Source organism: Carassius gibelio, chromosome B25 (assembly GCF_023724105.1).
Source record: "Carassius gibelio isolate Cgi1373 ecotype wild population from Czech Republic chromosome B25, carGib1.2-hapl.c, whole genome shotgun sequence".
Classification (NCBI taxonomy): Eukaryota; Metazoa; Chordata; class Actinopteri; order Cypriniformes; family Cyprinidae; genus Carassius; species Carassius gibelio.
This window is the reverse complement of record NC_068420.1, coordinates 14982109-14992308: the sequence shown is the minus strand read 5'-3', so window position 1 is coordinate 14992308 and position 10200 is coordinate 14982109. Positions and strand designations below refer to the sequence as shown.

The 10200-nt window shown below is 41.9% G+C and overlaps 1 protein-coding gene and 1 long non-coding RNA gene across 2 annotated transcripts in view; one reads left to right on the top strand and one right to left on the bottom strand.

The window, feature by feature from the left end:
* On the bottom strand, positions 1 to 8704 carry LOC128014234 (uncharacterized). The gene is made up of 6 exons (XM_052597634.1): positions 8537 to 8704; positions 5523 to 6006; positions 4953 to 5028; positions 3692 to 3770; positions 2106 to 2241; positions 1 to 1712 (listed from the first exon to the last, which is right to left on the bottom strand). Exons 2-6 carry the CDS (start codon positions 5964 to 5966, stop codon positions 1299 to 1301), a joined length of 1149 nt encoding a protein of 382 aa, XP_052453594.1. The 5' UTR covers positions 5967 to 6006; positions 8537 to 8704; the 3' UTR covers positions 1 to 1298.
* Positions 8705 to 8743: 39 nt separating this feature from the next.
* The window catches only part of LOC128014235 (uncharacterized), a 33316-nt gene continuing 31859 nt past the window's right edge, over positions 8744 to 10200 (top strand). Inside the window, exon 1 of the long non-coding RNA XR_008183503.1 lies at positions 8744 to 9326. This is a non-coding gene — a long non-coding RNA (uncharacterized LOC128014235). The remainder of the gene's footprint in view (positions 9327 to 10200) is intronic.

The window sequence follows — 10200 nt, the reverse complement described above, 5'->3', positions numbered from 1 at the left end:
TACAGCAAACAAATATAACCACATTTATTTCAGAAAGTATAAAATATTACACTATAAAGGCCACTTTGCAAGGGTAAATTAACAACTTTTCTAAATATGTACACAGTTAATACCTTTTCCCTCTTTAAGTATTGTCCAGCTCTGTGGCAAACTGAAAAGTCATTGTGTCACATGACCACAGGAAGTAGTTGGCAAGAGTTTCAAATAATTTACTTGTTGATAGCAGAGAATGAATGGCAGGAGTTTCGAAGGGTCCTGATTTTCTTTTTGTACATCCTTCAGAGGCATCGGGTATTCTGGATAGTTCACGCTCTCCCTTCAAAACCAGTGAAGAGGCACAGTTTGACATCGAATTGACAGGCACTATTATGCCCTTGAACTGGGAGGCTTAAAAAAAAAAAAAGCGAAAATTTGAAGTTCACATTCTTTACAATGGCACCAGTCAAGCCTCCAGAGCTTTTTTTGTGAAGTGAGACTCCCGTGTTAGTTCGGCGTGTTTCGCCCACTGTATTGATGCGCTTTATGAAGTTTCCTCACTCTGAGTCTACTTGCGTGTACTTACTTACTGTGTCCGTACACAACCGGAGACGCGGTGTCAGATTGAGGTAGAACCGTTGTACCAAAAAAAACGTATCTAGAAGCTTAAACCTATGAAGTAACAGTCACATCAAATCAACTCAACTCTATAGAGTGGATTCAAAGAGCAAACTAAACCAATAAATTCACATTCAACCAGATCTACTATAGATTTCACTAGCACACTGGAATATCTGAAGTGTTCCCAGAATAAATTCCTCCCTCTTTTCCCTTCCCTTGCTGGAAAAAAAAAGGTTGCTTTGTTTTGTCTAGAGATAAGCTTTTTCACAGATACCAATATGCTGCCTCATCGGATGCTGCCACCACAGGAGATTTCTCCTCTATTTGTTTCAAGAGGAAACCATCTCAAAAGGTAAAGGACAAAGGTGAGCCAAGATCACAAAACCTTCTTAACCCCCCCCCCCCCCCCACTGCAGTCACACACGCACACTGCTACAACTCATTCTGCAGTCCAACAGTAAGGGAAAAGATGCAGACATACACATCAGACACACACAAAGTTCACACTCCGACACATTTCAGTTTGAAACTGAACATGTCACTGTTTTGCTGGGCTGTGCTGAACTCCCTCTGCTGTGTTCTGTGCCTCTCCGCAAGGCTAGAATGGAGGCAGGGGTTGCGGTGGAGTCTGGTTACTCCAGACCAGCTGGGGGCAGTCACGCTCTAGCTATGCTCTGATCTCCCGGAACCTTTTCAAAGGACTAGGACCATCCACCAGCTGCCATGCCACCCAAGCCCACTGGAGCTTTGTGGGTGATGATACTCTCTGTGGATTTAAGAAGTCTCTCAAGACATGGCGCGTTAATCTTGGCTGGAGGTGGTCGGCTGGGAGCAGACTCTGTCTCACATAGACGGTCCGTGCTGGAAGACACAGAGTTGTCCTGTGTTGCTTCCCTGTCCCTGTGGGATGTTAGAAAGTTCCGAACTGTCCCTTGAGCCTGTTCGGCCGAAGGGGAGCAGATGGGTGATGTGTGGAGCCATTTTAGGTTGGTTGCAGAGTAGGGCCCTGGGGGAGTGAGGTCACTGACTCTCATTGCCTTGTTACCCATGGAAAGGGCACTTGTGGTGGCAGGGTTTGCAAAGCCGGTGAGCAGGGGAGATGTTGCTGGAGACACCTGTAAAGTATTGAAAGAGGGAGAATTACTTTTAAGATTTCAACGCAAATATTTGCAATCGGTTTTCTATGATTTTAAGAAAGTTTAAAAGAGAATCTTAAAAAAAAAAAAAATCACATTTAGAATGCATGTCACAAGTTCTCAGCCTAAGAATGATTTTTATCGGTCCTGTGAAAGCTTTCCAAAATTACCTGTTCTGTTCTGTCATTGTTCTTAGTGAACATGAGATGTGCATTTTATACCTGTCCAACTATAAAAATAGATTTTAATCCCTTCTTGTCTGTCCTGTTCCTCTCTGGTCCAGGTGATTAAAGTATAATGGGTATTTCAGTCTCCTTTTCTATCAGTCGTCTTAACTTACACATGTTTGTGACAGCTCTTCAAGTGACTTACCTTGGGTTTCTTAGACAGGGTTGTCTCCTCCATCAGCGCTCCAGTGTTGGCTTGGTCGCTTCGTTGAGGTTTTATGTGAGGGAACCAGTTCTTCAACATTTCCTCCATTTTCAGGATGATGCTGACATACCTCTCTCTGCATGGTACAGGAAGAACAGTATTTAAGTCTGGTAACCCACCGATGTACTATAAAAACTATTTAGAGACTTGACGAGACTGAAAGTGAAAGTCTACTGTTCTGTATCACCTTGTTTTGTGTCAGACGAGTTGAAAGAAAACTTAACCACAAGTACGCAGCATCAAGTATACACATTCACGCCGACACACAAATGTGTTTTTAAAAATGAGAACAGCTCCGGTGTTGATTCACATGTTTGTACACACACGTGGCATGGAGAGCAACCGTTTCCCTTGCCTCTAAATATAGACATAAGCCTGCCACGGGGCACATCACGGGGAAAAGAAATAGTTGCGCTAAGGAGCAGTGATGCAGATGCACGCACATGGTGCCCATTGACTCACACCAGCCCCCGACAGATGGTTAGTGGGGATTAGTGTAAGTCACATGAAGAAAGAATTTGCTATGGCCCCATTCTCTGTATTTTAAATATAAATGGCTGCTGTCATAAAAGTTACTTTTATATTCCCTCTTGTGATGTGTCTTTGGGTTGAGGGATTTGCCAAATGCACAATGTAATGATGATGGGGTCAGGTGGTGGGGAGGTAGCAACGCCCCCACTCGGTGCTCTTGTCTACTTGGCTCAGCGCCTCGATCAGATGGCCTGATTTAAGACCCCACCCAAAACCCCATCATCTATGTTTTTAGTGGCATGTTTCAGGCGTATTTTCTGCCAGGCATGTTTTCATGCGGCACAGGTTGCAACACTGCTGGATGCGGCCCAAAGTACACCAACGGACTAGATGTTCTAGACTCTGCACTCACACGTGAATACTGGACTTCGTAAAGTAGCACAATACAATACAATGAGAGCAGACCTGGGCTGCATGCCAGGTGCAGTTAAGACGAAAAGTAAACGACGCACCTAAGCCCAGCCCGATCCATCATGAGGTCATTTGATGCAAGAGAACACCGACTCCTCCCAAAGATGACATCATAGTCTTTGCACTGTCTAGCCAGAGGAAGGCGAATCAATCGGATGACAGGCTACTCCCACAACGAAGCTGGGATATTTTTAACGACCTGTGTTTGAGTTTTATTCTTGTCGAGACTCTTTTAAATTTGTGGTGGCAGGTCCACACTGGCCCTGCAGCCCCCCTTGCTGCATCATGCTGTGAGGCCATGTGTTTTCTCATTTCCTTGACTCGTTCCCTTATAGCCTCAGAGCCAGACCCGAGGGCGTAAAAGTCATTCACAAGTGCTATGGGAGAATTCAACCTTGCCACTAATGTGAGTAAACACCAAGAACTGAAACAAGATTCCCTCACAAGAAGGTGAAAGTGGATTGAAGTAGATTAAGTAAATGGACAACATCCATCCGATCGATCTGTGATGGAGTGCTGTTCTGACTAAAGCCCACCCTCAAGCTGCCCGTGAGTGAGGTGAAGAGAAACAGCAGGAAACTCACCCCATGCAGGGATTCTGCAGGACCCCCATTATCCTCTGGATGCGGTCCACGGCCACGCTCTCTTGAAAAGTGCTGAGGCCTGAAAAGAAGAACATAGAGCTTAAATTCTTCTTACAAGCAATGCCAGCTTATTTTCTCTGACAGGCCATGCTATGTCTGCAGGGCAGATGGGTTCTTGTGAAGCATGTGGGAGGACAGACTTGCTGTCTCTGTGGCCAGGAAGTACGATGTCGTCCATAGCCCTTGTATTGACAGCAGTCCCAGACAAAGCCCCAATAAAGAGCTCTGCTTTGTACACAACCTTTTTTTTTAGCACATGTGGGGTTCTAGCCAATATAACTTTTAAGTACCTAATATTGTTAATGCCATCTGTTGCCGTTTCACAGTAATTTGTGTTTCAACCAGCCATTATCAGCATCGAGATTTCAGGAACAAGTTATTTTTCTATCCACACTGAAAGTGAAAACGCTGTGCAATGTAACAGTCAATCAACCAGAATATTGCGTGGGCGGTTCTCTGTTTGCACATGTTAACACAAAGAACAGAAATAACATGTTTTTTTTTAGATAGCTACTACTTTCATGGTTTTACATTTGAGGGAACCTGTTTTTGAACTATGTTTAATTAAGTTTTATAATTAGTATCCCCCGTCTAGGTTTGATGTTTAATATGCATGAGGAGTGTGATAATGCTGTGCAAAATGGCAAATGAAATGACGTACAAAACTCTCACCTGGCTAGTTAGGACAAAAACGGACAGCTTTTTAATCACACTTTGTCACCTGGTTAGGAAACAGTGTGACAATGCAGATTTTACAGTATTTTTTTATTAACCGTTACAACAGCCACATAAAGTACTGAGTCAAATGTTAGAATATTTTATCCCACTAGTCAGGGGAACAAAGGAGTCAGCCAATCCAAACCAAAAAGCTTATCTCTACAGTGCCTTTGGTATTTCAGTCGAGGTCCCTGTGTATTTGGAGGCATGTGGTTTGCACTGCTTTAGGCATGCGACTTTCAACCATACACGTTTTATTATGACTAAGCGAGGTAGCATGCGCCACCAGGAAATTACTGTGGTTGATATGAGAGCCTCATTTCATGTATATTCATACCACATATCTCGGTCCCAAATCTCATGACACAGTTCTTGTATCATGGCCTGCTGCCTCTAGTTTGGCTGTTCTCCTTGTATACTGGGCTAACTAGGCAAGGTTTTGGATATGCATAAGACTAATACAAATTCATAAAGGATTACTCACGTTCTCTGTATCTGCCTGAGCGGAGGCCATTAAGGATTGAGGACAGGGGTTGAATGTAACACTGCAGCTCCAAGCACTGCAAAACAAAGAGCATCATTCAGTATTTCCTTGTTTAGCTTTTCACATTTCACATTCACTCAAACATTTTTAGAGTTTTCATTTCAGGATCTTGATGGTACACTTTGTCAATTACCATAAAAAAAAACAAAAAAACATCAGGTTAGGACATTCCCTTGTGCGGCTCATTATTTCCAGAAGAACAATGACACTGTGGTACAAAACAAAGTGACTCATCTACTTTCTCACACATTTGTGCAAATGTAATGGAATGAGTAATTCTACATGCTAGAGGAAAACATTCGAGTTTCTTCGTCCAGTGGCCTCGTGTGACTCGTTCACATCTAGGAAGAATGCACAGAGGAGGGGTCTTCCTGGAAGTGGTTTGCTTCAAGTATTTTTTTACATTTATTCTGCTCTAGTGGAGATAGATCATGTTGGAGATAAGGCTGCTTTAAGAACGCCATGTCCCTTCCCTGGCATGTCAACGATTCAAAAAGTGGCACGTCTCACCTTGCAAGCGAACAGCCGGTCTTTCTCCATTTGTTCAGGTGTGAGCTGCCTCTCCCTTTGCTCCAGGACCAAGGAGCTGCATGTTCTCTTCAGCGCCTGCCTCTTTTTGCCTACAGGGCTCTCAGGGAACTGACTATAATTGGTCCGAGCCTCTTGTCCCAGGTGACAATGGCCACCGTCTTCGCTGTAGTCGGAACTATCGCAGCTGGAAGGAGAACTTCCCCAAGAGCTCATGTTCTCTTTGTCCATTACCTCCCCTTTATCTCCATTCCTTTTTGAGAGCGACTGGCAAGCCTGGCTCCCTCGGATGACCCCTGAGGAGGGGGATTTTGGCAAGGTGGTTTTTCCTTGTGCTTTGGTACAATCTGGTTCTAGCTCACTATCGTTGTCCTCATCGTCACTGGCCAGCCAGTCAATGGAATAGTCCGAATCTGAAGCTGACATCTTAAGAAGCAGGGTCTAACCAGCACGGACCATCACTGACCTGTGAGGGAAAATGGGAATACTTTAATCTCCAATTTTTATAATCGTTAATAATAAACACCATCACACAATACAACATGAACGGGTGTGAAGTTGCCCAATGAAGAAAGAATGTTCTGTCTTTCACGGTGTTCGTTTGCCATTAATATAAAAGCAAGAACTTAACAGTCTTTTTCAGACCTATTTGCAAGATTCAAAGTCTTGCAGTGGCCTTGTTCATGCATAATATGGTTGCAACAGACTGTCTTTATTTATTCAAACTGATATGTTTGAAATAAGATTTTGTTCTGCTGTCTGTTTGGAACATGTGTTTCCTGTGCACCACATGCATTTGTTTGTTCTGATTGCACTTAATTGAAAAACACTTGAGAATGTAGCCTTACAGAACAAGAAGACCATGATGAAGCAGGTGGAAAAAAACAACAACAAAAAACACACACACACACACACACACACACATTCAAAGCCCTGTTTGTTTATTCAATGAGACCTGAACGCTGCAGCCATGGTGACCACCATTTATCGCAGAACAAAGGACATAGAAATAAGCCGTTTTAATAGCGTCATTCCTTCTATGGCCTTTTATTAATATATGACTAAGATTCATGCATTACTAGTTTGTGCCTAAATGCATGTTTGCTGGTTACGGGTAACATTTTTAACATTTTGTGGGCTTGCTTTTAAAAGAGGATGATTTGAAAATAGTCCAGGAACACACATCTGGGACCAGATCTGCGGCCTTGAGCATTACAGTAATGTGTTTTCAGCTTGTATTATCAATTCCTTCAGTTCTGGGTCATTCATAATAGACAGGCATTGAGGAATACACATAAAAAGGAGTGTCTACAACAATGTTTAATGAGGCAAGCTATTAATCTTTGCTAAAAGCACAAGTTGTATAGAAGCAAATGCTTTGTGCTTTCTCGAAGGGTGCTGACCACTCATCATTTTGAGGTGGGGGGCTTCTCATAAATCAACAGGACGTTTACATGATGCATGTTCATAAAATTACACATTTATGACTGAATGAAAAATAAAAAATGGAAACAGCCACCACACTGTATTGTCAGGTGACCTAAAACCTGATTCATGTTCTAAATTATTATTTTTAAATACTAAAAAAGTTCTTTATTTGATACAAATACTGAATCCTGATTATATTACGTTGAACAAGTAAAAAGCAATATTTACCTTTTACAGTATAACATTCACTATGCTATTACAAAGGTATTGTTTTTCCAAAAACATATTTAAATGCATGCTACATATAAGTTTTGCATGACCATAACTCAACTTATAATACAGTATATGTACTTAAAACTTCTTCTGTTCCTTCACTGACACTGCACACAGCACAAAAAGAGGTTTTGTCATAGCCTAAATAGAGATACTGTGGATATCTGAATGTACAATGTACTAAATAAACTGTGAGTAACACTATATACATCAACGGTGTGAAAAGATTTTCAGATTGTCTAAGCACATTCACTTCACTTGAGCATTTAATCCGTCCATCAGCTGCTCGGTATCATTTCAAACAAATGGACTGCTGAGCCAGAGTTCAGTCCTGCCAATAAAGCCACATTATGTAATAGCTCTACCTCAAGCACGCGACTAATTGGCTTTATAACGGACACAAAGATCAGCCTTTTCCAAATGGACGTAACTGCTGACCAGCTTTATCCCGTCAACACCAGTTTCGCCAAAAGTTTAATCAAACAAAACGCTGCGTTAAGCGAACAAACTCCTCTTTCATATCGAAAAACTGCCTACATCGGATACTTTTACAAGTTTTGTCGACAGCTGGGGACGCGGATGAAAAGGCCCTTTATTAGTTTGCGCTAACCGGTCATTTGACAAAACAAAGAAAATCATTGATAGCTCGCGTGTTTACGTTTAGCTACCAGTATAAACGTAGACAAAGCGGGCACGTGACTATTATTTCACAAATTTAGCGCAACTAAGTTACAAATGTAGGAAGTCGTGTAACCGAGACGTGTTTCTTGTACGCCTGCCAGTAATATCGGTTGCTGTGGGCACCACGTATATTAATATCAAAACGGCTATGAAATAAACCAAAAGCCGTATGTACCTGTCTGATAACCGAGGGTGGGGCCCTCGTGATGACTAACACCTTTAATACAGCCTACCCAGTTAAGACCACCACATTTTTTACATTTTAAAACATAAAATAACAATGTATATATTAAAACGATAGTCGCTTGATGAAACGTATACGAAAAAATCCAAAATAAAACAATTTACAAAAACACAATATAAACCAAATCGTGCTGTCATATAGGATACATTACCATTATAAATTCACGAATGAGTGTTAAAAGTGATATTTAGATTACAATCAAACTATTTAATCTGTTTTACAATAGAGGGATGCCTCACGCATCGGCATCTTCCAACATCTCAATATAAGCTTTAAATAAACGCAGTGGTTTTCCTTTGTCTATGTCATTTTACTCCACAAAAACACAAAATCAGAAGCGATTGCTGCTATTTAAAAACGTGGATCCTACCTCAAGCCGGATGGGACGAATGGTCGCACTGTCCTTTGTTTCAGCAGTATATCCAAACACAAGCGGAGCGCCGATCGAGGCTCTGTAGAGAGGTGTACGTGGTTTCAGTGATGCAGACCTGCAGTTGTGTGGCCCCGTGTTACTTCTCCCAAGGCAACGTGTCTGAGAGGGCGGGTGCTTGAACGCCGAGCTTTCCGATTTGTGCGTTCAGACCCGAATCTGACAAATAGAGCTTGCGTTGGAAGCAAGCCTCGGCTGATAGGGGAGAAGAGCTTACATATTAAAATGATATGTAAATTGACAAAACACGTGGACACGCGGATCGGTTTCATTCCAACAGGCGGACAGAATGTCAACTCCGAGCGCTTTTTTTTTTTTTGGTGGTGGTGTTCTCAGTAACTTATTTTTTATTTTATTTATATATATATATACTACCTCATTAAATCGGATGGGATGTCGCCATATATGAACCTCCCTATTTTTCGTTAGTGTTAGGTCGCTTTGAAAATATAGGGTGTTTGATTAGCTGCAGTCTGGTGTTAATAATAGAGGCGTTTGGGAGGATCTGACCCGCCTGATTCAAGGGGGACCCCTCACGCCCCAAAATAAGTAAAAGGTCATATACTTTACAGGTATAACTGCTTTAACAATGTTTTCAAAGGTTCCATACAGGTTAGATGGCTTATTTTTACCTGTCTACAAATAGACACCAACAGAAATAATATTAGCCCAATGGGTCACCACAAAAACAGATATGCTGCTGGTGCTCTTTCTGTTAGGATCTCACAAGGTACGTTGGAAAAGTATAACTTTATTATACATTTACATGTCTCAAGTACATTAGTGTTTTGTTTACAAATCTTTTAGAATATCGGTGTTTAAAAATTGCGCTAAAACTGGCGGCAAAGAACCCAGAAGAGTAATTTGTAATAAAATATTATTATTATTTTATTTCCTATATTTTTTTCTCTTTGCATTGTGGCAACTATGTTGCAACTTCATCCCAAAATTCTTACAAATTTTATGTATATACCTGCCCCTGCCTTTATTTTGACTTTGAAATATATTGATTTATTGGATTTTGAGGTTTTTGTGATTGTGACCTATGGACCGGACATTTAGGACTTTTAGCCCACTTTTAGGTCTATTGATTGTTTCGCAACTGTAAACAGACCAGTGTGGAAACTTATGCATGTACCACGAGCCAACAACACATGTGTCTAAGGAGCAATTCAGTGTGCACATTGCTACTGTCTCTTTCCGTATTACCCAGAGTCCCGTTGTGGGGCTTATCCTTACCTGCCCCTGACAGATTGCAATGTGCACAGCTGGTCGTATGTGAGCAAAGTTGAATGAATGAATTAGACTGAACGTGATAGGCCACCGTGTTCTGTTTCGTGTTGGGTTGCACACGTGATGCCTTTACGCTCACACTGTTTTTGCACAGCCAGTGGAGTTTCCATGGTGAGGGGGGCAGGACAGAAAAACATTCCAAAGTAGTTCACTTGCTGTGTTTAGAATGTTGCACCTTCTCTAAAAGCCCCTCAGCAGGTGAGCTTGAGTGGCTATATTCCGTCACGCATTATCCAGCGCACTTTGGTTCTTTCAAACAGCATGAATGACATGCCAGGTGGTCTACGTCCACTGGTATTTTCACGCTCATG